This window comes from Oncorhynchus kisutch, linkage group LG26, assembly GCF_002021735.2.
Source record: "Oncorhynchus kisutch isolate 150728-3 linkage group LG26, Okis_V2, whole genome shotgun sequence".
Taxonomy (NCBI): domain Eukaryota; kingdom Metazoa; phylum Chordata; class Actinopteri; order Salmoniformes; family Salmonidae; genus Oncorhynchus; species Oncorhynchus kisutch.
The window spans coordinates 11,782,371-11,810,360 of NC_034199.2; the positions used below are offsets into that span (position 1 = coordinate 11,782,371).

The window sequence follows — 27,990 nt, forward strand, 5'->3', positions numbered from 1 at the left end:
TATTGACTCTTGAAGAATATAATTTATACATTTTGTCATGAGCTTAGTAAGACTGTCGTACCACATCAGAACCGAAAATGCAAGCTTGTTTTACTCCATGGTTTGTAAACAATGCAATTGTTTGCATTGTATAGCCTCAAAACATGGTGAAAACTATCATTTTGATATCATGGATGATCAGTCGCTGCATCCACACCCGTCTATGAATTGGAGAGTAGTTACATTTCTCCATCTCCATCCCTCAGCTGTTGACAAAAACAGGGGTGGGTTGCCGGCTTTGTCATTGTTACACCTGCAGATTGCACCTTTAAAAATCATCTATTTTATTATACAACATATTGGACTATGTTTGACTTAAATACATAGTATAGTTGAAATAGGCATTATTTTCAAGTCTTATATAAAAAAATATATATATAGATGACAAATATAATAGGTTGGGGGAGGGAGGGGCAGCTCCCAAGTAACAATTATCTTTATGGGTATAGACCTTGTGTGTCCTGTACAAATCAGGCATAGCAGTGAGTGTGTTACTCAGTAACATTTAGCATTTACAGTCATTTTGCATGTTGCCTAGCACTACATACAGTATAAATATGGCACAAAGCGTTCAATGTGCAACTTCAAGCATTGGGCACTTAAAAACATCTGAGGTAGCAGAGGAAATCGGTACATTGTAAATCATCCATCTTCTTCTGATAGGTCACAGTTTAATTTCCTGTTCCTCTGGATTGGTTGATCCAGTTCCAGGCAGTCACACACTACAGGGCTGGACAGGAGTGTTCCCTGCTGAACCACAGCAGGCTCTATTGGCATCACAAGCTGAGCATGCTCACTGCTGGGTCGTATTCATTAGTGCACACCATATAGGACTGGGCGATATGGCCTAAAACGCTTATCTAAATATGGCAGATTCACGATATACATCTTGATTTAAAAAAATGTTTTCTTTAAATAAGCTTTGTTGCACAATTAAAAGGTCAAGACACCGCATTTCAAACGGTCAGGAATAATCGAATGAATTCAAGACTTTTGAAGTTATACCTAGGCTAAATATAAGCCTTCCACAACCATAAGACCCATTAATAATTACATTGTTTTATCAAATAGTATTTAACCTGTTTGTTTGCAATAATCACTGATCTGGCTTTCAAGTCTATGAAAATGCCCTTTTTTTATTTTCTTTACCTGAACCATGCACTAAAAATGACCAACTTCTCTTAACAGGCATTATAGAAAATTAAAACAGGTCTCATAAACAATCTCTCAAGCACAAGCCCACGTGCTAGTGAGTAGCCAGCTAATCTCTACATTTAAAGTCTAGCCAATGTGGATCTATTTACTTGCTAGCAAGGTAGCTAGAACAGTTGAACTGTTCTGAACACAACCTCCTGTCCGTCTCCAACTGTTTGAACAGCATACTAGCCTGTCCACTTTGTTCAGATGTTGGAATCAAGTGGCCTACCTTATATAAAATGCTGCTTCTTATGCTCATTGCACATTTATAAAAACAGACTAGACAGCTAGCACATTAACACTATGTGGCTAAAATACTCATAGCGGAACTTGGTACCAAGTACTGCATTTCTGTCACAGTGTGACAGAAACTGTGCATTAAATGTTCCACAATCATGTTCACTGATCCTCCAGTTCTAGGAGGGTCTGGGAGTCGAGACATAAAAAAGGTGTCGTTAGAAAAGGTAACTTCTCCTCTGTTACAGTAAAATAATGTCTCATTGTGTTTGGGTGTCCATGTGACCAATTCTGTTGGACCAACCCTCAAATGCAAATAGAACATCTTTAATGTTCGACGTGAGTGGCATGGGGAAAGGCTTGGTGTGTGTGTGTGTGTGTGTGTGTGTGTGTGTGTGTGTGTGTGTGTGTGTGTGCAAGTGGGAAGGTGCAAACAGCACAGAAGGAGCGAAGGAGATGAGACCAAAAAGACTTCACGAGAACAGGCGGACATGAACGCTCATAAAACAAAACAAATCTTGATTCTTGCGATACAGGCATTTGTAACACCGTGCTAAAACCTACATTTACTAACCACAACAAAACCTTTTGTAATGAGAATGTCTTATTGGATAGGTTTAGGTAGTCCCTCCCCATTTTCTTTTGTTTGGTTTCTAATTAATACGACCCAGCTGAGTGTTTCTTGTTTCAGCGTGGTCTTGAGGATGCTTTGCTCCAGACCAATAACAGTACATTCTGGTGCGCCAGCCAGTGGGCTAGCTAATCTTTGATGTCCTTGAGTACAGTCACCTGAGAGACGGTTTTCTTGACCCTCAGCGCGGTGAGGCGAGCTGCAGCGTTGGCATACCAGCACTCGCGCATCAGCTTGCCTATCACCCGCAGTGCCTGGTGAAGCAAGAAGGATCATGTTCAATCAACAGGTCAAAATTGTACATTTTTGGCTATTTAGCAGACACTCTTGTCCAGAGCAGAGCAACTTGGAATTACAGTAAGTGCATTCAAATAAGTTAGGTTAGACAACCCCATATCAGTCATTGCAAGTAAAACCTTCCTCAAAAACAGCAGTTCAATTTACAGAGGTACAATTCTAAATGCTAACCAAGCTAATATACAATAAGTATATTGTATTCCCAATCTGACTTCAGTCGGCCCTATGGCTCTGTAGTGGAAGCTAAATTATTATAAAAAAAAAAATTTTAAGTCTAGGGTTGTAAAATTTGTCCAAAAATTCCTAGGCTTCCCGTTCTGAGGATTCACGGAGTTCCTGTTTATTCCCTACCGATTCCAGGAATCTTCCAACCGGGGTTTCTGGAAAAGCTGGGAAAGTTGCAACCCTATCCCAGTCAAAATAAAAATCTCTCACCTCACAGCTCTGCCACTGGTTGGGAATGTTGGGTCTCAGTTTCTGGTCACAGACCATCTTTCTCATGTCCTCCACAGAAGGATCTGAAGGCACCATATCATAGTAAGGCACCTGAAAATCTTCTTGAAGTCCTGTGGGTGGGTGGGGGGAAACAAGCACATTTCTTCATTTCCCTGGCACAAATGTACCACCCTTCATCAGTTCCATGGCAATATGAGAAATTGTGTTTACTTAATATCAGTGGTAAAATTATAATTGATTAATATTCATTAAATGATGAATCACTGAATAAAGTTTATGCATCGCCTACCCAATAAACCAGTAACTGCATCAATCACTACTCCAGTGTCATTTCTCTGAGTGCATTAGCTGCACAGACTAGACTTCCCGACTTCCATTTCATTTGCTTAATGTTGCTTTTGTACTAAGTGTTAAATAACTTGAAGGTGTCACAAATGGCACCCTATAGTGCATACAGGGAATAGAGTATTAGCTTCAGCTTTAAATACTGCAATTTCTAGTAGCCTTCCATTGGATTTGCTTCCGGTCGCTTTTGTACTAAGAGTTTTAAAAAGACGTACCCCTGATGGAACACCGCCTTGCCAGTTCCCAGAATACAAGGCCCAGGGAGTAGATGTCTGCCCGCTTGAATGACTCAAAGCTGCCAATATTGATCGTGTCATCCAGCAGTTCTGGGGCCATGTACCTGCCGAGGGAGGATGAACTCGTTAACTACAAACCAACAGGGTATTAGGGGGAGTGAGTCAACACTGACGCATCTGAAGACACTCAACGTCCTGGCAGAGATACACAGACAGGCAGGGTTGGAAATGATCACCATCCACCCGACCAAATGAGAGTATAGTTTGTCATCGGCGGGTAAGAATGTACTATAGCTATATTTCACACGCCATGTTGGCAGGTGGTCACACAGAGCATTTGGGAACTGTTTTTTTCTTCTATCCAAAGCCCACACGTAGTGGTTTGTCGAACTGACAAGAAAGGCTACTAAAAGTGTGACTTTGTCGTTGTTTCTTGGACAGTGTTCACATTCTAGGTTGTTTATCAAAGTTAGTTTGAGTTTGCTGCAACTGTCTGCTGCTAGGAAGACATCGCAGTCTGAGATTATTTTTTTCCTTCTCCATCACAGACAAGCAAGTGCTTGTCCCTTAAAGGGCCAGCTGAACATTTTTGTCTCACCTAATGACTGTGCTTGATTGAGGATGGATCACTCCCAAAAAATGTTTATTCATTAACCTTTAGTCGTTGCTCTCCTTGATTTATTATTGTGCTTCTACATTTCTACTTATGAGAACATCATGTACTTCTTGTAAAAAATGTCAGCATTGAGCCCTGAACTATAATATTAAATAAGCTGCATCACTCAGCATTTTGTGGCAGGGCAGGCACTTTGTTGATTCTTGATGTTCAGCTGTAGAACTGTTTATCTGTTTGGATTAATGGATCGAAATGATTCATTTTAACATACTTTGCTTAAAAAGAAGCAGGTCACAAAAATGAAAGGAAATTAAGAAATATAAACCATTACTTCTTACTAGTAATACATTTTTGGGGGGTGATTTTTGGTGTAATTACAGAGAAAAATACATTTTGGACAGTAAAAGAATCTTGCACCAGTGGCTGTTGGACCAAAAAGTTAATTTCCCACCATGCAGACAGGCAGCAGACAGGCAGCAGGCACACAGAGATACACAGACAAAGACATTTTATTATTATATAGACAGAAGACAGGGCTCCATGTGAGCAGCGGTCCCATCACTATATTAACAGTTAACAAACGGCACATGGTGTCCTAAAAATAGGAGCTCTGAATGATGGAGGTAGCGCGTGGAAGAGGATACCTGTCGGCTAGCCATCAATTTCATAAACAAACGAGGGCAAGGGAGATGTTAAGTCTCGGATGCGTCCCAAATGGCACCCTATTCCCTAGTGCACCATTTCTGACTCGAGCTGTGGCATTTTGGACACACCCAAAGTCAACGTGAGACCATCCTGATCGTCGGCCAATATTGCTCCCTCCATCTCTCTAAAAAGGATATGAAAAGATGAAATACTAATAATTGAAAAAGTTGATCAAAGTGGCCAATAGACAAGCCCATGGTATTTTCTCTGAGCTGCCTAGTTACCTCTTTGTTCCTACTCTGTGATTGGACGGTATATCAATGATGTTGGTACTGGAGTCGTGTTTCACAGCCAATCCGAGGTCTGCTATGACAGCCGTCCCATTCTTCTTCACCAGAATGTTTTTAGACTTGATGTCTCTGTGGGCAATGGCAGGTTTCCCTGTAAAACACATCACAACTCATAGTTTTATTACATGTCATTTCAATAACTTGCTAAAGTGATACATGGGTGTATTGTCACTGTTGTATGGCCCTTGCAAAATACATGTCTAGTGCTATGAATGGATGCACACATTACAACATAGTTATTCAGGTTTGGGTAGGTTACTTTCTAAATGTAAACTGTTACAGTTACCTGTCCAAAATTGTAATCAGTAATGTAACTTTTGGACTACCCAAACTCTAATGTAATCTGATTACATTCAATTACTTTTAGATTACTTTCCCCTGAAGAGGCATTAGAAGAAGACAAACATTATGTTACCAATTGAACAACATCTATTGCAGGATAAAGCAATGTTAAAGTTTACAAAGCTGGCCATATATGGATGTTAAATTTTACTTTATGGGTTGGTTATGTAGGCTTCCTCTAACCCATCGCTTTCTACTACATATAATAATAATAATAATAATATGATTAAGTTCTATCTTTACATTAAAAACCAAAGTCTATCAGAATTCCAGTCATTCCAGTAAATGTTATACCCCTTGATCTTCAAGAATAGGACTTGGAAATATGGAAGTATAGATTAGCCAAATTGTTTTACCTGAGCATAACCCTAAAACTAAGGACTTAATAGCCAGCCCTACTCTGTTGTCCATGATTTTGTTGTCATGGAGGACTGATTGGGCTCATTGATTCAGGTTGAAAAATAATGCTGCCCTCATGGAATGGCATGCTTTGAGCACTACTGAAAAATGAATGCCATATGCTGCATTTGCTATAGGCCTATTGCTTACCTATTTGGTGGTGACAATTTGATATCTTGATAATGTACAGCTTTTTAAAAGGGCAAATCCACAGATGAAACAATAACAAAATGGTCACCCCTGTTTTGGTAAAAAACTGAGGGATGGGCCTGGAGAAATGTAACCACTCTCAGATTAATAGAAAGAGCTATGGATGCAAGGACTGACCATATATAATGTGCTGATGCTTTGATGGTGACACTGTCTGATTTTTTTTTGAATATTCAAGGCACACTAAAACAGCATGGCTACCACAGCATTCTGCAGCGATACGCCAACCCATCTGGTTTGCACTTAGTGGGAGTATCATTTGTTTATCAACAGGACAATGACTCAACACACCTCCAGGCTGTGTAAGGGCCAGATGACCTGGCCTCTACAAACACCAGACCTCAACCCAATTGGGATGTTTGGGTTGAGTTGGACCGCAGAGTGGCGGAAAAGCAGCCAACAAGTGCTCAGCATATGTGGGAACTGTTGGAAAAGCATTCCTCATGAAACAGATTGAGAGAATGCCAAGAGTATGCAAAGCTGTCATCAAGGCAAAGGGTGGTTACTTTGAATATAAAACACATTTTGATTTGTTAAACACGTTTTGGTTACTACATGATTCCATATGTACTATTTCATAATGTTGATGTCTTTACATAAAGAAAAAACCTGGAATGAGTGTGTCCAAACTTTTGACTGGTAATGTATATATCATTTATAAGTCCAAAAATGGATGTAGCAACTACAGATTGCCCCTTTAAGTCTATCAAAAGTGTGAGAGTTTGAGCATGTCTCCATTAGGCATATAGATGATTTATTTTTATCAGCATGAATTAGATTGAGCAATAAAAGCCCCACTTTTATTCCATAGGCTGGGATCTGCACTATGCAGCTGTTATTCCATAGGCTGGGATCTGCACTATGCAGCTGTTGTTCTATAGGCTGGGATCTGCACTATGCAGCTGTTATTCTATAGGCTGGGATCTGCACTATGCAGCTGTTATTCTATAGGCTGGGATCCGCACTATGCAGCTGTTATTCTATAGGCTGGGATCTGCACTATGCAGCTGTTATTCCATAGGCTGGGATCCGCACTATGCAGCTGTTGTTCTATAGGCTGGGATCTGCACTATGCAGCTGTTATTCCATAGGCTGAGATCTGCACGATGCAGCTGTTGCAAGAGCGCATATTTCACTGGCTGTCCACTGGTTTCAAAAACAATGATTGATAGGCAGCTTAAACTTCTTGAATTCAACCATTATTGGGTTCAAATACATATTTAGATTTGTGAACAGCCGTCCACAACAACCACAATCCATAAGTCGCAAATAGCTAAATGACAGAGCAGCAGTGTGATTCACGTTAATGCGCTATGTAGATATCAATAATACGTGTTATCTGTATCGCCGTAGACTACACCACTGCTGTCATCCTTACCTCCAAGCGTTTATTCAAGTTGGATAATCTTCTGATGCCGACAGCAGTCGCACCATTGGAAGACATAGTTTGGGCTGTAGCCTACAAAAGCCTGATTACAATATTTACAGTTACCAGTTTTTTGTAATCCCTTACATGTAACGGACTACATGTACATGTAATCCATTACTCCCCAACCCTGGTTATATTTCATGTCTATTCAATAACTTGCTAACATCGACAGATGTTTGCTGTCACTGTTATATAGCCCTTGCAAAATAGATGCTAACAATAGATTAACAGTAGTACTGTGCAAACATTTTAAAGAAAAATAATTCAGAAGAAACAATTTGTATAGAAATAAGGCTATCTTTGTGAATGCAACAAGCTCACATCTGCAAGTAACTAGCAACACAAATAAGTGTGCTTTGGAAAGTATATTTTCTAAGATTAGAAAGAGGATTTTCTATGGTTGTTCTGTTATAAAAGGAGGCCCTCGCCAAGTCCCTGTAATTATAGTTCTGACCTTTGGTGAATCATTATTTCCACTACAAGAATACATGCCAATCCTGTGGGATGTTCAATAGAATATCTAAAGTGGGAATGGCATCAGTCCAAAACTAGACTGACAGATACACAGGTTTTCTATTGTTATTGAAGCCTATACCACACTACAAATAAGCCTTGTAGGGCGTGGTATATCTGTGGACCTGTAGAATACAGAGACTCTAAATATGCTACATTATATCAATCACTCTGAATCTAAAAATGATAGTCATCTTAAATTCCCATTACGGGAAGGTAAAGGTGCCAACACCTCACCCTGAGTGCCAATGATCTCCATGTGGAGGTGTGCCAGGCCGCTGGCGATGGACAAGGCCAGAACGATCATGCCATCCACAGACACTGTGTACCTGTTCAGGTAGTCGAACAGGGAGCCGTGCTCGTGGTACTCGGTCACCAGCCACAGCTGGGTCCAAGAGCCGTTATCTGCAGAAGACAGCAAAAGGGCATGGTCATACACCTGGGGTTAGTGTACGTGTACAGTCATACTTGAGAAATCTTCTTGTCACACCTTAAAACAATGTACATGACATGAAATGTAGTTAGGGCCAAGAGCTTTTCCTGCTGAAGTCACGACATAGTCAAAATAGCATACCAAGGGCAGTTATATCAAGGATACTTCCCAGATGGCACCCTATTCCCTATATAGTATATAGGGCGCTGGTGAAAAGTAGTGCACTATATAGGGAATAGGGTGCTATTAGGACCAAATATGTCAATAAGTTCCTTTGTTATCAGCTGCAATGAATCCCAGGATATTCTCGTGTCGGAGCATGATGGTCTGATAGATCTCTGCTTCTCTGAACCAGGACCTCTCGTCACGGGATGAAAAGATCTTCACCGCAACGTCCTCCCCTCGCCACTTCCCTCGCCACACCTCCCCGAAGCGGCCCTTCCCAATGGTCTCCTGCAGCACGATGGTCCGAGCTATTGTCCTTTGTACCAGCAGTGGTAGCCCTGTAAAACAAAACAAAAATCAGATGAATCCGTTGCAAATGCTCCATCAGGAACATAATCCAATTATAATCTCTGAACTCAGTGTGTTGTTACTCACACTTGCTGCCCAATTTTCTAAATTAAAACCAAGTTGGTTATGAGGTCCATCTATCAGAGCACCATTACCTGCTCTCCCCCATGCATGCCTAAATAAAATCCCCATTAGAGACCCATGGACTTGATGGGGGATGCCCATTGTAGTGATCATGTTTCTATGACTGTACATTGAACCATTCATGTATAGACTCTCTCTTACCGGAGCCTGAGCCGGAGGTGCTCATATCGTAGATGAGGTCTTTAAGACACTTATCGGGGGACATAAGACTTTGGTCATCCAGGGGCTCCTCCGCGTCATTCTTGTGGGCCCGGTTGTAGGCACAGGGCTGGCTCTGCACCACACACACACCCAGCAGGATGCTCACACAGAGCAGGGTAGAGGGCACCAGGATGACTGCTGCCAGCTCCAGTCTGCCCCAGCCGGGCTCCTCCGAAGGCCTCTCTACATAGCCTACACAGACACAGCAACATACTGTAAGTACACTATGTAAGAAACAAAGATGGTCTTACAATAACAAGACTTGATCAGTAGATGAATGTGCAATGGTCCCACACATTTGGGATATAAGGTTTAAAAAGGTGGATGGGGATTTTTACATTAAATTAAAAACTTCCTGAACCCAAATCATACATAGGCTAATACTTCATATTTCCATGTCCTCTAGTGGTGATTTCCAACCACTTTACACCCATTACTACCAATAATGTAGTCGTTACATGCTGTTTGCAGCTTCTGATCAAAATGTGAAATCTCTACCGAAACAAATTAAAATCTAACAGGTGTAGACTTTACCCTGAAAAGCTTACTTACGAGCTCGTTTTCAAATGTAAGAAAATTAGCATATAGAAAATAGTAACACAATAGATAAGGACGCTATACACAAGGAGTACCAGTACCGAGTCAATCTGCAGGGATACAAGGTAGTTGAGGTAATACGTACATGTAGGTAAGGGTTCAAATGTATTAGGCAATCAGGATAGATAATAAACAGAGTAGCAGCAGTGTGTGTGTGTTTTGTGTGTGTTTTGTGTGTGTTTTGTGTGTGTGTGTGTGTGTGTGTGTGTGTGTGTGTGTGTGTGTGTGTGTGAGCGTGTCTGTTGGAGTGTCAGTATGTCTGAGTCTGTGGGTAGAGTCCAGTGAGTGTGCATTGAGTCAATGCAAAAATGGGTTAATGCAAATGACCTGAATGCCAAAACAGAGGTGCTCAAAGTTGACCCATTTTGCATACCACACCCTACATCCATGCCTTCATCACTGAAAAAACAGTTGAGTTTGATATAATTTGAAAGCTTACAAACAGGGTTATCAAACAGTTGTATCATTTGACAAAATTATTTTTTTTACGAAAAAAACATGTAAACACGTATGTTGTAGCCAAGAACCTATTTTACCTAATCTGAGGTGTCCGTGTTGTGCCCGTCATCGGTAGAATGAGCCTATCCCAAGTTCAGACCACTGCAATTTAGCCGGTACACTATTGAAATATAAATGAAATGTAAATGTTCACGTCTAAATATAGCTGTGAGCAGCAATGACCGGGACTCACAGGATAACAGAAAGGACAAAGCAAGCCCTCTAGCATGTAGGCGCTACCTTCCTTTATGGACAATCAGAGGAAGCATTACCATGTTTATCTCTCAAATACCACAAGGATGACGCTAGTGAAGTTTAGTCTAGTATTGATTTTATATACCAATTCTGTGGTCAATTTGGCTAATGGTTTAAGTTAAGGAAATATTTTTAGGAAATATTTATATATATATATTATTTTCAAAATGTTTCACATTGTTCATCTGCATAATTTTAATCTAACATTAATTTTCATGAGACAAAGTCTACTTGATCTATAGTTATTGCTATAGTATCCCATGGTGCCACTGTTGCCAATGACATCTATAGTGCCACCAACTGGTCTGGTGCAGCTAAGGTTGCAGTGAATTTATATTCACACAGCTTCTAAGGACATATACATAAGACAAACATACCAAATTTCATGGCCCCATGTCCATCGGTTCAGTTCTCATATCCCTGGTGTGATATGGTGCCATCTAGTGGTGTAGCGTGGCCCACTTTTAATGCAGCAACTAATCATTCTCAAATTCATTAGGCTAATTACATGTAAAGTGTCCCATGTTTCATGAGCTGAAATTAAAATCCCTGAAATGTTCCATACGCACAAAAAGCTTATTTCTCTCACATTTTGTGCACACATTTGTTTACATCCCTGTTACTGAGCATTTCTCCTTTGTGAAGATAATCCAGTCACCTGACAGGTGTGGCATATCAAGAAGCTGATTAAACGGCATGTCATTATACAGGTGCACCTTGTGCTGGGGACAATAAGAGGACACTAAAATGTGCAGTTTTGTTACACAACACAATGCCACACATTCTCCAGCATTGAGGGAGTGTGCAATTGGCATGCTGACTGCAGGAATGTCCACCAGAGCTGTTTCCAGAGAATGTAATGTTAATTTCACTACCATAAACTGGCACCCCTGCTCAGTTATGTGAAATCCATAGATCAGGACCTAATCTGATCAACCAATCTGATTTATGGTTCATGAGAAAGATTTTTTAAGTATACATTTTTTCATTAGCATATGTGCATCTATAGTTACAGTGCGGCCATATTTGAATGCAACAAAAACACATCTCAAAACCATTAAACACTGATGTAGTGGGTCTAAATACAAAATATGTGGAGAATCTGACGTATGGTTCAGGAGGAGATGATTGCAGGCGATTTTCAGCCTTCGCGTTATATATGCAAAGAATGTGTTAGTTTCCCTGTTGTTGTTTTTTTACATAAATACCAAATTCAGCGTGGTTCATCTTAGGGATGTCCATGATAGCGATGATAAATTTCAAGTTGATACGCCACTGTGGAGTGGATTTAAATGGACACATAAAAATCAGATTTTTGATTTGTAGATAAGTCAGCCATCTTTTTACCCAAACTAAGTTAATACGCCTCATGGGTCTACATTCCGAATTTGGTGCCATTTGGTCCTATGGTTTATGAGAAGACGTTTTTCTAAGGTTTTCCCAAATGTCCAAGATGGAGGAAAATCTATCCTGATAGACATTATGGGTCTTTGATGCAAATTTCTTCAGCATGAGGAAAGACACCTACATACATAGTTTCAAGTCTCTAGGTTACACGAGCAGATATGAGGGTTTAAGAGAGACTGCTTATACAAGTGCCACCTAGTTACTTTTTTACCAAGTAACTCATGGCATCTAGTTTCTGTGTGCCAAATTAGAATCTAAGAATAACAATAGGTTCATAACTTCGCTGTGAACCCCTAATTACTACCAGAAAGATGGCCACCGGCCCACCCTCTGTTTAATTTAAACTTGAATGGGAATGTCAATTTTATTATCTATATTTCTATGATTTCAAAAGGTTTCCTATGGAAGATTGACAGTTTAATTTAAAACGATATATATTCTCACTCAAAATCAACATTGGCTGATGTGTTGACCTCCAACCATCTTTGTGGTACAATTTGAAAGTTGAAATTAAAATGTTATTCACATTTTAGTACATTAAATCAAACAAAACATGACGCCCACCCTGTATTCAAGAGCATGCGGTGGCTCAACCGATGGTGAGCACAACAACTAAAATAGGGTCTACAACATACAGTCAGTGGCCAGTTTACTAGGTAACTGCTCCGCCCACAACCGTAAGGCTCTCCAGAGGGTAGTGAGGTCTGCACAACGCATCACCGGGGGAAAACTACCCGCCCTCCAGGACACCTACAGCACCCGATGTCACAGGAAGGCCAAAAGGATCATCAAGGACAACAACCACCCGAGCCACTGCCTGTTCAACCTGCTATCATCCAGAAGGCGAAGTCAGTACAGGTGCATCAAAGCTGTGACCGAGAGACTGAAAAACAGCTTCTCTCTCAAGGCCATCAGACTGTTAAACAGCCACCACTAACATTGAGTGGCTGCTGCCAACATACTGACTCAACTCCAGCCACTTTAATAATGGAAAAATTGATGTAAAAAATGTATCACTAGCCACTTTATATAATGCCACTTAATATAATGTATACATATTGTACATTACTCATCTCATATGTATATACTGTACTCGATGCCATCTACTGCATCTTGCCTATGCCGTTCTGTACCAGCACTCATTCATATGTTTTTATGTACATATTCTTTATCCCTTTACACTTGTGTGTATAAGGTAGTTGTTGTGAAATTGTTCGGTTAGATGACTCATTGGTTATTAATGGATTGTCGGAACTAGAACCACAGGCATTTCGCTACACTCGCATTAACATCTGCTTACCATGTGACAAATAAAATGTTATATGATTTATTCCTGCGACGAGTCACTTTTCAGCCCTGATTACATGTACAGTAGGGGAGTGCCGAGTATTCAGACAAATTTAGTAACGGATATGGAGAATCTTCCGAATACGATTTTTACACAAGTATGTTTTGTAATTATCCGTGATCGTGATTTTCAGCGGCCAGCACGCATGTTTCTTTCACTCAGTGTGAAGTGCTGTGTGCTATAAACAACTATTGGCTAGTTCTTCTGTCTGTAAAGAAATGGGCGGGGTATCGGTTGAGCCTGCTGCAATGATTGGATTATAACAAGCCGCTCTGGCTGTACCTTTCCTTGTGGCGCTGCACTGCATCGCAGCGCTAGCTGTGCCACCAGAGACTCTGGGTTCGCGCCCAGGCTCTGTCGCAGCTGGCCGTGACCGGGAGGTCCGTGGGGCGACGCCAAGACAAGATAGTAATTACTAACACTTGGACACCACGAAATTGGGGAGAAAAGGGGGTAAAATTGAAATAATTAAATAAAAAATAAATCTTGGTGATATGTCCAGTCAGGTCCATAATTATTAGCATAAAGACAAAAAAAGATAGGGTAATATTGGCACCCTTGTTTTCAATAACCTAGCACACGACCCTTGTGAGGATAACATTGTCACCGTTTCGAATCCAAGTGCTAATGTTTTTTATCAATCTCCAGGCAGTGCTCTGACATGACATGAAAATAGAGCTCTTTGGCCACGCACACCAGTGGTGGCGTCAAAAAATAGAAGCATATGCAGAAAAGCACCTCATACCTAAGGTCAAATATGGTGGGGTATCTTTGACGTTATGGGGCTATTTTGCTTCCACTGGTCCGGTGGCCTTTGTTAAGGTCAACAGCATCATGAACTATACCAAGTATCAGGACAATTTAGATAAAAATCTAGTTGCCTCTGTCAGGAGGCTGACACTAGGCCACAAATAGATATTCCAGCAAGACAATAACCCCAAGCACACATCAAAATCCACAAATACATTTTTAATTGACCGCAAAAATCAACATTTTGCAATGGCCATTTCAGTCTCAAGTCCGCTTGAACCCCATTGAAAACCTGTGGTTTGAATTGAAGATAGCAGTCCATAAGCACAGGCGAAGGATAACATGGGAGGAATGGTCTAAGATCCCTCCCAATGTGTTCTCCAATCTCAGAAACATAAGGGGAGGGTGATAGAGTATTGAAAACAGGGATGCCAATCATTTTGACCCCTATCTTTTTTAAAGATTTTCTGTATTAGGCTACTTGTTCAACCACATCTATTTCTCTGAGCAATTGTATTAGTATAACGTTTTCCTATTTTCTGGAGCATACAATATAGCTCAGTATTTACATTATTTATTTTATACAGTCTTTGTTGCTCATCTTTATCAAGGGTGCCAATAATTATGGACCTGACTGGATCTTGACTCTGAAATCATCCATGTACTGCCAGACATAATCCTAATCTAATGCAGTGCAAGTATAACCTTGTCATTATGTTTAAATAATGAGCAGTTGACATTTTACAGTCCATTATTTTTTTTCAGTGGGTGGATGGGGACAATTTGGTTAGGAACAACCATTTCAGGGACAACATCTCCTTCTCAAAACCTCACACTTCGATAACATTAGAATGCTAGAATTCCCATGGCACTACTAGTGTAAAAAAGTAATACAAAATTATGTCATAATAAAGTAATGGAAAATAAATGCACTAAAGCAGTATTCTTTCTATGTTGAACAGTTATTTTTCAAAGTTGAAAATAGCCTTGAAATCAACAATACCGAAACTGCACTCAGCGTAGAGCTGTTGTTACACAACTTGCACGTCATTTTAGCTGCTTGCAACAGAGTTGCTTTTCTATTGCTTTGTGAAACAACCCCTGTAATATTCATCTGTGTCAACATACTGAATTGTAATTGGTTACATTCTAACGTCATATCATACTGCACTGATTGGTTAAGACTACCCAGGTCATAAGGTATTTTCTGTTGATCATGACCGAAGACACATGAACGCGCCAGTTATAGCTAGCTAATAAAGAGCTATGTTGTTTTATAAAGACCCTGTCATGCTGCATGTTATACAAAGCGTGCAAAACAAGACACCCCCCTGACACTAATAAGCTGCTCATCTGAAACTTTAAGTTTCATCTGGATCTATCCAACCTTGATTTGCTGTTGCTTGCAACTAGTTGCGCAAATCAAACCTTTGTCACATGATCCATTCGAAGGTTCAGAATTTCGACCAAGTTGTCATGTCAAAGCTGTCAGTGCTGTGCAGCACAACCTACGATCTGCGTTGACAGAACAGAGACTAGCACCACAGATAGAACAATGAGACAGATATTTCACCGGATGTATAGATGTGAAGCATCCGCTTGGCGTTTCCACTCACTACCAAATGTAGTAGTGAGAGGAAACCTCACTAGCCGGCAATGGGAGAAGATAGATTTGACTGTATTGAGATGGATTTTGGCTGACATTCTGCTAATTGAACTGTGTTAGCTATCTTAGTTCGTTGCTAGTGTGGTTAGCTTGTTGCTAGCTAGCTAGCTGTCTTGGTGTTTGCAATGTCATTTTGGCTAGCTAGCAATATTTTACAGGCTGCATGTCTTATATATCCTTGCTGTTACAATAACTAAATGGTTGGATAAACAAATAATTTGTGAACCACCAACGTACTGCAGCAGATGACATGGGGTGAGTTTGGAATTCTCAAACAAGCAGCTTCAATTTGATTGGCTCTTGCATGCAATTTTAATCGTGGTTGAGTTGAGGTCGGTAGCCTAGTGGTTAGAGCGTTGGGCCAGTACCCGAAAGGTTGCTGGATCAAATCCCCGAGCTGGCAAATTAAAAATCTTTCGTTCTGCCCCTGAACAAGGCAGTTGGCCTACCGGGGAACAGTGAGTTGTCATTGTAAATAGGAATTTGTTCTTAACCGACATGCCTAGAGAAAAAGGTTACTTTTTTAAAAAATGAGTTGCTTCATGTAACAGCAAAGTTGCTTGAGATGTCACTTGCAACCATAGGAGGTTGGTGGAGAGGAAGGGCTTGTGGTAATAAATGCAACTAAAATTGTATGAAGTTGCTTTGTGTTACCCCAGGCGAAAGCTCAAGTGGTGTCATGTTTGTTTGACCTGGTGGCCTTAGCTATCCCCAATACAGCAATAGTCTTTGAGTGTCCTCATCTAGTAAGATGTCTTGCAACATCCACAGAGTGAGAACTGTACACAGAGTCAGATATGTGAACACAAGTCGACAACCCAAGTCAACTATTTCATAACATGTCTTTCCCTTTTACCTAAAAGCCTATTCTATCACATGTCCCAGTAGAGCAAAGAAAATCACTCTAGGAAAAGTGCAAAACAACAGGAAATCAGCCTCTAACCTCCATTGCCCTACTGGTTAAAAGATACTGGAATGTTTTTCAACATGCATATCAGTTGGATGCACTTGGGACATATCTACTTCCCCATGTGCTTTGAGTAGGATACTAATCTTTTTTTGTCTAATGTTGGGAGGCTACTTTGGGGGCGGCATGTGTTAGGGAAGCAATCTCATGTCATTCATCGTTTTTGACAAATTCAAACCTTCTTTATCACAATACCTCTATTTCAATGTTTATGAGACGGTATGAAAATAGGCACATTTATAGAAATCAACATCAGCTGTTTGAAATAGAGTACCTCGTTTCATTTTTCCCCAAAACACAGACGGCTCCAATGGTTTCCCTCAACATGGAGGCAGTCATTCTGACAAGACAGATACAGTATTATACACACACAGACACATGTTACTATAGATTTTCTGTATGTTTTTACATTTCTAAAAGGAATCTTTGAAGAGTAGCCCTTGGTGGGCTAAAAGAGATCCTAATCGAATAAAACATCTAACATTCCAACTGTAATGGGCTAACGTCATGTGGTCTACTCTTTACGAAAATAACCATAAACATAGCAGCAGTGGTGTAAAGTACTTAAGTAAAAAATACTTGAAAGTACTACTTTAGTAGTATCTGTACTTTACTATTTATATTTTTTTGACAACATTTACTTCACTACATTCCTAAAGAAAAATGATGTACTTTCTACTCCATAGATTTTCCCTGACACCCATAAGTACTCATTACATTATGCATGCTTAGCAGGACAGGAACATTTTCTAATTCACACACTTATCAAGAGAACATCCCTGGTCATCCCTACTGCCTCTGATCTGGCGGACTCACTAAACACAAATGCGTAGTTTGTAAATTGTCTGAGTGTTGCAGCGTGCCCCTGGCTGTCCGTAACTTTAAAAAAAATAAGAAAATGGAGCCATCTGGTTTGCTTAATAAACTCAGCAAAAAAAGAAACGTCCCTTTTTCAGGACTCAAAGATCATTAGTAAAAATCCAAATAACTTCACAGATCTTCATTGTAAAGGGTTTAAGCATTGTTTCCCATGCTTGTTCAATTAACCATAAACAATTAATGAACATGCACCCGTGGAACGGTCATTAAGACACTAACAGCTTACAGATGGTAGGCAATTAAGGTCACAGTTATGAAAACTTCAGGATCAGTACATTCGAACATAACACCTGAAGGAACAGGTACAGGATGGCAAAAACAACTTCTCGATTTACACCAGGAAAGCACAATCCCTCCATCAGTGCTCAGACTGTCTGCAATAGGCTGAGAGAGGCTGGACTGAGGGCTTATAGGCCTGTTATAAGGCAGATCCTCACCAGACATCACCGGCAACAACCCACCGGTGCTGGACCAGACAGGACTGGCAAAAAGTGCTCTTCACTGACGAGTCGTGGTTTTGTCTCACCAGGGGTGATGGTCATATTCGCGTTTATCGTCGAAGGAATGAGCGTTACACCGAGGCCTGTACTCTGGAGCGGGATCGATTCGGAGGCGGAGGGTCCGTCGTGGTCTTGGGTGGTGTGTCACAGCATGACAATGCCTCCAGCCATACTGCTCGTTCTGTGCATGATTTCCTGCAAGACAGGAACGTCAGTGTTTTGGCCATGGCCAACGAAGAGCCCGGATCTCATTCCCATTGAGCACATCTGGGACCTTTTGGATCGGAGGGTGAGGGCTAGGGCCATTCCCCCAGAAATGTCCTGGAACTTGCAGGTGCCTTGGTGGAAGAGTGGGGTACCATCTCACAGCAAGAACTGGCAAATCTGGTGCGGTCCATGAGGAGGAGATGCACTGCAGTACTTAATGCAGCTGGTGGCCACACCAGATACTGACTATTACTTTTGATTTTGACCCCCCCTTTGTTCAGGGACACATTATTCCATTTCCGTTAGTCACATCTCAGTTGTTGAATCTTGTTATGTTCATACAAATATTTACACATACATGTAAATAAATGCAGGTGACAGTGAGAGGATGTTTAAGGAATTTGAAATTATTTACACTTATTTTACTACTTAAGTATATTTTAGCAATTACATTTACTTTTGATACTTAAGTATATTTAAAACCAAATACTTTAGGACCTTTACTCAAGTAGTATTTTACTGGGTGACTCCCTTTTACTTGAGTCATTTTCTATTAAAAAGGTATCTTTACTTTTACTCAAGTATGACAATTGGGTACTTTTTCCAACACTGCATAGCAGTAACACTTCATTTGGATAGTAACATTTTAACTAACCATTTACTGACCCTAGCCATAAACTTACCCCAACTTTAACCCTTATTCTAGACCTCACCCTAATCGTAACCTTAGCAAGCAGTTGCTTATCAACATGTTCAACTTCATAAAAAAACAAGTTTTCCCATCTCAATTTACTATAGTAAGTGCCAAATAAAGGTAACAGGGTGGACCCTGTCATCTTAAAATCAGCCATAAACCCCCCTGTCACATGGGGAATGGAAGCTTGTTGTGTACAACAGGGAGTGACAATTGAATGCAAGCTTAACAAAAATGTTCAAATATTTGTAACCTATGGGTAACAGGATTGACATGTTACGCTCGACCTGCTCAGTTTTCCACCACAAAACACCAGAAAATGGCCAAAAAGAGTAGAACCAGCTCATCTGATTTTACCCTATGATTTGACAATTAGATGTTCAATGTCTCTCTTGAAAAAAAAGATTTAAAAGGAATACATTAAAATGAGAGTTTAGTTCACATAACAGGGTTAACCTTAAAATGAGGGACAGACATAAATAAATGACAGGTCACCACTGAAGCTCGGGTAATTTGGAAGCAGTTGGACCGCTCTGCTTCAGTACATATAATCAATCTGGTAACCAGGGGAACTGTTATTAAGGGCTGAGAACAGGCACTGATGAAGAGAGGGTAGAGTGTAGTCAGTACATCTCTTAAACAGAGCGGCCTCAGCAAGTGTACCGTTTCTTTTCCAAAACATCAGCAGGCAATTCAACATCCTAATCCAATCCATTCATAACCAAAGGGGATCAACAATTGATGAATGTTACTTTTCAAGAATGTTGCTTTCGCTATGTGTTTGATTATTTTTCACATTAAAACACCAGGGTCTAAAATGATAATGATGATTGGTATGCAATGTACTTAAATGTATATTGGATTCTTGTAATGCAGTTATTACTAACCCTGGACCTGAAGAACTAAAGGATGTTCAAGCCCAGCACTAAAAAACCTGTTTCAACGACTCTAAGCTCCTCATGACACTTACTGTAAAAAATACTTGTATAGAGCAAGTCAGATGTGTCAAATCAGAGGATATGAAGAGTACAAGATCTTTTATTCTAGGATATTGGGCTATTTAGGGATTCCAAAAAAGTGAAGAAAAAAATATTCTGAAATCTGTCTTGCCTACTACTTAAAATTACAAATCGTACGACATACTATTTATAACATTCTGTTTAGTATAAATTGAATGCATTAAGCAATAAATAACAGCATACTAGGCACCTCCTTCTGAGAACGTGTCATCTAATACGCAATTACGTCAATTCCCGCCATTCATTCATTTTGGTACAGAGCGTCAGCTATTGTCAGACAGACATGGGCCTCAAAATATGATTCTCTTCCTCAAGTGTGCAGCGAATTCTACTAGGTGAAAATCCGAAAGGAGTGTGACATCCTGGCATTTAAAGCACAATACATTTTCCAAAATATCACATACTATAAAAACATTAGTAAAATTGGACTGAACATCACATAAAGAAACAATGTTTAGCAGGCACTAGTTTGCATCAAGCCTGTCTTGAGTATTTGGCCATAGGTGGTCATCGAAAGCTCAGTAAATATCCTCATTGTTCATGCACCTGGGGGAAAACCTTTTGTCACGACGGATCTAAGCCTGACATACAAATGCCTTAAGAAAGTATACGCCTCTTGACTTTGAAAGTTTCTTCAAGTGCAGTCAAAAAAAAACATCAAGAACTATGATGAAACTGGCTCTCATGAGGACCGCCACAGGAATAGAAGACCCAGAGTTACCTCTGCTGCAGAGGATAAGTTCATTAGAGTTACAAGCCTCAGAAATTGTAGACCAAATAAATGCTTCAGAGTCCAAAGTAACAGACACATCTCAACATCAACTGTTCAGAGGAGACTGTGTGAATCAGGCTTTCATGGTTGAATTGCTGCAAAGAAACCACTACAAAAGGACCCCAATAATAAGAAGAGACTTGCTTGGGCCAAGAAACCCGAGAAATGGACATTACACAGATGGAAATCTGTCCTTTGGTCTGGAGTCCAAATTTGAGATTTTTGGATCCAACCGCCGTGTCTTTGTGAGGCGCGGTGTGGGTGAACGGATGATCTTGCATGTGTATTTCCAACTGTAAAGCACGGAGGAGGTTTTATTGTGTGGGGTTGCTTTGCTGGTGACACGGTCTGTGATTTATTTAGAATTCATGGCACACTTAACCAGCATGGCTACCACAGCGTTCTGCAGCGATATCCCACCTGGTTTGCGTTTAGTGGGACTATCATTTGTTTTTCAACAGAACAATGACCCAAAACACACCTCCGGGCTGTGTAAGGGCTATTTGATCAAGAAGGAGAGTGATGGAGTGCGACATCGGATGACCTGGCCTCCACAATCACCCAACCTCAACCCAATTGAGATGGTTTGGGATGAGTTGGACTGCAGAGTGAAGGAAAAGTGCTCAGCATATGTGGGAACTCCTTCAAGACTGTTGGAAAAGCATTCACCATGAAGCTGGTTGAGATAATTCCAAGTGTGCAAAGATGTCATCAAGGCAAAGGGTGGCTACTTTGAAGAATATAAAATATATTTAGATTTGTTTTAAACACTTTTTGGGGGTTACTACATCATTCCACTTGCTATTTCAGAGTTTTGATGTCGTCACGATTATTATACAATGTCGAAAATAGTAAAAATAAAGAACAACCCTTGAATGAGTATATGTTCTAAAACTTTTGACCGGTAGTGAGTGAGTGGAGTGTTGTTTCTCTTTGCTTATTTGAGCTGTTCTTGCCATAATATGGACTTGGTCTTTTACCAAACAGGGCTATCTTCTGTATATGACCCCTACCTTGTCATAACACACATTAAAGCCGCAAATTAACTTTTAACCAGGTACACCTGTTAATTGAAATGCATTCCAGGTGACTACCTCATGAAGCTGGTTGAGAGAATTCCAAGAGTGTGCAACACTATCATCAGGCAAAGGGTGGCTACTTTGAAGAATTTCAAATATAAAATATATATTTTTTGGTTACTACATGATTCCATGTGTGTTATTGTCGTCACTATTATTCTACAATGTATAAAATAGTACAAATAAAGAAAATCCCTTGAATGAGTAGGTGTGTCCAAACTTCTGACTGGTATTGTATATGGAAAATAAAACTAAAATATTTTGGTTAGACAATTATACAACCCTCTGAGTCAATACAGGTTATAATCACCTTTGGCAGTGACTACAGCTGTGACTCTTTCTGGGTAAGTCTCTAAGAGATTTCCAAACCTAGATTGTGCAACATTTGTCCAATTCTTCAAGCTCTGTAAAATTTGTGGTTGTTTATCATTGCTAGGCAACAATTTTCAGGTCTTGCCATAGATTTTCAAACAGATTTAAGTTCAAAACTCTAACTAAGCCACTCAGGAACATTCACTGTCTTCTTGGTAAGCAACTCCAGTGTAGATTTGGGCTTGTGTTTTAGGTTATTGTCCTGCTGAAAGGCAAGTTCATCTCCCAGTGTCTGGTTGAAAGCAGCCTGAACCAGGCTTTCCTCTCTGAGCTTGCCTATGCTTAGCTCCATTCCATTTCTTTTTTATTCTGAAAAACTCCACAGTCCTTAATGAATACAAGCATACCCATAACATGATGCTGCCACCAGTACACTTAAAAATATGGAGAGTGGTACTCAGTAATGTGTTGTATTGGATTTGCCCCAAACATAACACTTTGTATTCAGGACAAAATGTTAATTGCTTCGCCACATTTTTTTGCAGTACTTTAGTGCCTTGTTGCAAACAGAATGCATGTTATGGAATATTTTTTATTAAAAGCTTCCTTTTTTACACTGTCAATTAGGTTAGTATTGTGGAGTAACTATAATGTGGTTGATCCATCCTCAGTTTTCTCCTATCACAGCCATTAACCTCTAACTGTTTTAAAGTCACCATTGGCCTCTCCGGCAAATGATTTAGGAAGGACACTTGTATCTTTATAGTGACCATCCAAAGTGTAAATAATAACTTCACCATGCTCAAAATTTTTATTTAAAAAAAAGGGGGATATTCAATGTCAGCTTTTTATTTTTACCAATCAACCAATAGGTGCCCTTCTTTGAGAGACATTGGAAAACCTCCCTGGTCTTTGTGGTTGAATATGTGTTTGAAATTCCCTGCTCAACTGAGGGACCTTACAGATAATTGTATGTGTGGGGTACAGAGTTGAGGTAACAAAGGGGTTGAATACTAATTGCCTCAAGACACTTCAGCTTTTCATTTCTTTTTTATGTTTAAAAAAAATCTAACAACATAATTCCACTTTGACATTATGGGGTATTGTGTGTAGGCTTAGTGACAGAATAAATCTCAATGTAAACCATTTTAAATTCAGGCTGTAACATAAAAAAATGTGTGGTAAATGCCAAGATGTGTGAATACTTTCTGTAGGCACTGTTGGTCTGGATTGAAATCATTGCATGCCTCATCCACGGCCTGAAGGACGGTGGTACGCTCATCGGGATGGCAATCATACATCTTCCACCTGTATTGTAATTGTGTATTGTATTTTATTGTACTTATATATTGTAGTGGCCCTGTACGTGGCTCAGTTCATAAGAGCATGGCACTAGCAATACCAGTTTTCCCACTGGGGTCACATACCAAAATGTGTGGACTCTAAATGACATATATTACGGTGGTACTGTACTGTATTGGCCAATGCAATTTTAGTAAAGCAGTGGTGAAAAGTGAGTGTATAAGTTTGTGTGTTGTACTTAGTCAATTGAAAATTGCCTTTCTGATTATCGGTTTTGAATTTGACTAAAAGTTTTGAAAATTTACCACATACTTGCAAAAATGACACCAAAAGTGATAATAAATAAAACGAACTATCAAAGCTTCGTAACTACCTGGATGCAGATGCAGGGTCTCGTTGTTGCAGAAGTCTGTGAAGCAGCAGTTCCTCTTGGAGACGTTCCGGGAGCTGTAGCAGAAGACCTGTCCCCTCATCTCAGCCGGGGACAGACAGGACTTGACGGCCTCCTCCTTCCCGTTGATCAGCATCACAGAGTTCCAGCAGGCCCCGTCCGCGCCCGTCTCACAGGTGTTGTTGTTACATAGCTGGCACACACACTTCAGAGCTGGAACGACAGGGTGACATCAGACGTCTGGCTTAAGACATGTCTTCGTACAACTCTTACGTTTGTGATTTTCTAGAGCCTTTCTTGCCAGGCTTTGCATACCACTTAGACTTCTGAAGAACATTAACAGCTGTATAACTCATGTTTTAGGACAAAGCCATATCAGCTACAGCATGGAAAACAGTCTTTTTTTTAATCATTCAGTGGCGGGGGAAACAAGTATAATGCCTGTTCATTTAGAACCCAGATATTAACACCCAGATGATCCTGTGCTCTTCTTGGAGATTCTACACACTCCTGTCCTGATTTGATAAAGCGATGAGGACAGCATGGCTTTCCTGCTTATAAAGGAGGTAGGTCTATACTATCGATCTGTGTCCATCTTTTATAAGGGCAGAGAGGTTTGCCTGGTTGGACCTGTAGGGAATCTCTCGGATCATTCTCTCAGGTCCCTGCTGCATGTCTGAGCGAAGCTTGATTTCTCTGAATATCAGAACGCCCTCAGATGTTCGCCAACACTACTGATGGGAAGATGAACAGGCTAATCCATTCCAAATGTATGTTGTGTTCAAAACAGTGAAATGTGGTAATGACTTCACTTGTCCACGTATGCCTTCACAAGATTCCTGGGTGACTTCATCATGAAGTTGGAATTCCACTTTTTAATAAAAGTATGAATTCATTTTTTGTATATACACACACAGTCACAAAAGACTTTGGGCCAGTTTCCCAGATTGCGCATATTCCTGACAAAGCGAGAAAACTTTTTGCTGCAGAAGTAGGCATCAAATAGGTCTGGCTACCTGACACTGACTAAATGATGACCAAAACACACCTTAATTGCAGGGTCAGTCCCTGATAAGATGTACTTTATTGTCTCTTAACTTAGTGAACGGAAACGTGTCTTTATGCTCACAACTCAACAGAGACACACACACACACATACCCGAGGGTCTGGAAGCAATTGGTCAGCTGCAGTGCAACCTGCCTCTAGATTTTGCCCGTCTAAGCTGGGATCGAAACTAGGCTACCTGCCGCGCCATCTACCATTGAGTGTTTACATTATACACTGCCCTTCCCATTAGCTATCGCGAAAGAAGAGGGTTGTATGGCAAGCATGGACAGACACACTAAGATACAAGAGAGTTTCTAGCATAAGAGGCACACTATTGTGAACAGTTGGATGTCTGGTAATTTATACCTACTCATAAAGGCAGCAAATTACACAGTGCCTATGTACAATAAAGATCTAACTAATGGGGAAACCAGCTCTGACATGCAGGCAACCTGTGGCTCTGGATACTATGTCTTGATTGCCATCTGTGGTTCACAATCATGACAAATCACTATAAAACCTCACTGCAATTGTTACTACAAGCAACTCATATACTGTAAATGGTTTAATGGTCACCTCAATTATCTTATAGTGATGATTGGGTCTCACTTGTTGTTCTTGCTTATCCCCATGGGCTTGTAGAATTTTGGATAATGATTGTCATGCAAATGACCAGAATTACGGTAATAATTGTTCATTTTTGTTGAAAAATTTAACCTTGTAATGCATCTTAAAATGTGTTATGCATAAGGAGGGGAGTGTATGTCTTTGGACAGTGAAGCTCAAATGTTTCCATTTGGCTCTATACTCCAGCATTTTGGATCAAATGTTTCATATGAGGCGACATTACAGAACATCATTTTATTTAAGGGTTATTTTCATTCATATCTGTTATACTGTTTAGAAATGAAAGCACTTATATCTAGTCCCCCTATTTGAAGAAGTCATAAGTACATTTGGACAAAATTCACTTAGTGTATTAAAGTAGTCAAAAAGGTTAGTATTTACTTTTAAGTTTAATTTATTTGCAAAAAAGAAAAGAAACAGGTTATAAACAACAATATAGACAAAAAAAAGTATATATATATGCTTTTTTTTAAAACCGTGTGCAGGTTTGGTTGGAAGCAATATACCACAGGAGGTCAGTGGTACCTTAACTGGGGGAGGACAGGCTCTTGGTAATGGCTGGAGCAGAATCAGTGGAATGGTATCAAATACATCAAACACATGGTTTCCATGTGTTTGATGCCATTCCGTTTGCTCCGTCCCAGTCATTATTGAGCCGTCCTCCCTCAGCAGCCTCCACTGCAATATACAATACATAAGTACAAAAAAGGTTTGTTAAAACACATAAAACGTACTAATTATAAATGTAAAAAAGTATCAGTAGTCACAAGAAGAAAAAAAACTATTACATGTGTGAGTGTGCGAGAGTTAGGCTATATGGAGGATGCCATGATTAAGATTTTTTTTATTTTATTCATTAATAATGATGAGTGAGAAAGTCAGAGGCTACAACCAAACATGCCAACCTTTGTCCCTCTAACCCTCTCATCAGTCATGAAGGTTGCTTCCACATAAATGTAAACGTGTTCAGAAACATCTTCACGTGTGCTAGCAATGCAGAGGTCCTGGGTTCGAGCCTCGTGTGAGCCGAATCTAAAAGAAGGAGCGGTCCTCACTAAGCAAGCACCGTGCTGTCCTTTACTCAATTAGACCCTTCTTCGAAATCGCAGCTATCAGCAGAATAAGTGCCAATGCCAGGATTTTAGATCATAGTACACTATAATATGACATAGCTTCTGTAGTCTCTTAAACAGTCTGCACCATCAAGGCACATACCATACAACATTATGGTAAGATATGGTCCAACCAAAACCCTTGAAAATGCCTGGTATTAGAAAATGAGGGAAGATGAATGAGTAATATCTAACTATTTTCTGTAAACAGGCCTAAGTAAGAAAAACAACTCCTACTTTATCAGGGGCTTCACTGTTGAATGTAAAGAGCCTCTAATCATGAGATAACGTTACATCTACCCATCATAGTACTGTAAATAAAAAGTTTTAAAATCACCGTAATAATAATAAATAAACATGTAAAAGCTATTAACATTTGTGTTCGGTTCATTGGACAAAAGGTGGAATAAATTGAGCCTCAGGAAAATACAATTCATTTTAACACTATAGAGCAAATTAGGTTTATGACATAGTAGCCGACACAAGTCATATTGCACATGAACCTGTCAACGTCTATCAAGTTGATTCAAAAATAAACCACGTTTAAGACTGATCTTTTAACATTAGCTATTTTTCAGATGATTATAGTGTAGATATCGCATACTGTTCAGGGGTACAAAACGTGTTCACAAAAAGATATGTAGCAAACTGTATCGTACATGAACGGCAGTCATCATATGACGGAGTCTCCTCAAACTATCAGGCTGTAAATTTGAAGTCTAACTATCAAACGTTCCAGCATAAGCAGTACTCAACTTGGACTGAAATAGGTCCCGGTAATCATTTTGGGTGCCGGTACGGTTTATATTTAGGTGCAGGGGCCGCACAATGCTTTTGAGCTAATATTCTATAAAAGGACCAGAAGCTCATGCAGAAGAACGTTTGATATGCCAGTACTCCGGTGAGCTCCTGCACGTCAAGCACTGAGCATCAGACACAGCAAAAGAGCCTACAATTACCGCCTAAACAACCCATGATACATGCAGTGGTCGCACAGTTTCAATAAGAAACTCAGCGAACGTTTGTCATATAGCCTACCTGTGCTCAGCTGTGCGACAGATAGAAATATCAACGCCGCTTCAACCGTGGGGAGCCTGGTACGAGTCATGGCCGGAGGAGCACCATCTGCTTGGTTCGCGGACGCCTGTCTAAACCGTTTTCCTAGAGTAAATCATTACTTTCGTGGTAAATCCGTCATGTGCACACTTCGCATTGCTCCACTCTAAATAACAAGTGAGAGAACTGAATACGCAGCAGGGTGATTTGCTCCGCCTCTGTCAACTGGAATTTAAAGGGATTTAACGCTCCAGCCCACCGATAAAGACAT

The 27,990-nt window shown here is 40.2% G+C and overlaps 1 protein-coding gene across 2 annotated transcripts; it reads right to left on the reverse strand.

The window, feature by feature from the left end:
* LOC109870989 (activin receptor type-1C) lies at nucleotides 1–27,973 on the reverse strand. 2 transcript variants are annotated; one of them, XM_020461722.2, is made up of 9 exons: nucleotides 27,702–27,968; nucleotides 23,859–24,089; nucleotides 9,174–9,425; nucleotides 8,648–8,878; nucleotides 8,180–8,347; nucleotides 4,984–5,140; nucleotides 3,418–3,542; nucleotides 2,837–2,967; nucleotides 1–2,358 (listed from the first exon to the last, which is right to left on the reverse strand). In XM_020461722.2, the coding sequence occupies exons 1-9, from the start codon at nucleotides 27,769–27,771 to the stop codon at nucleotides 2,233–2,235; spliced, it is 1,491 nt and encodes a 496-aa protein (XP_020317311.1). In that variant the 5' UTR covers nucleotides 27,772–27,968; the 3' UTR covers nucleotides 1–2,232. The 2 variants fall into 2 exon arrangements, with proteins under 2 accessions (XP_020317311.1, XP_031662024.1); XM_031806164.1 differs by lacking the exons at nucleotides 1–2,358; nucleotides 2,837–2,967; nucleotides 3,418–3,542 and adding an exon at nucleotides 4,546–4,883 and having other exon boundaries at nucleotides 27,702–27,973.
* Nucleotides 27,974–27,990: the final 17 nt, after the last annotated feature.

Excerpts from the sequence above, each read along its gene's own strand:
- LOC109870989 (XM_020461722.2), bottom strand. The coding sequence starts at position 27,771 with ATGACTCGTACCAGGCTCCCCACGGTTGAAGCGGCGTTGATATTTCTA. Across the intron at positions 24,090-27,701 it reads TGTCGCACAGCTGAGCACAG|CTCTGAAGTGTGTGTGCCAG; the intron begins GTAGGCTATATG and ends CTGTCGTTCCAG. Across the intron at positions 5,141-8,179 it reads GGAGATCATTGGCACTCAGG|GGAAACCTGCCATTGCCCAC; the intron begins GTGAGGTGTTGG and ends TGTGTTTTACAG.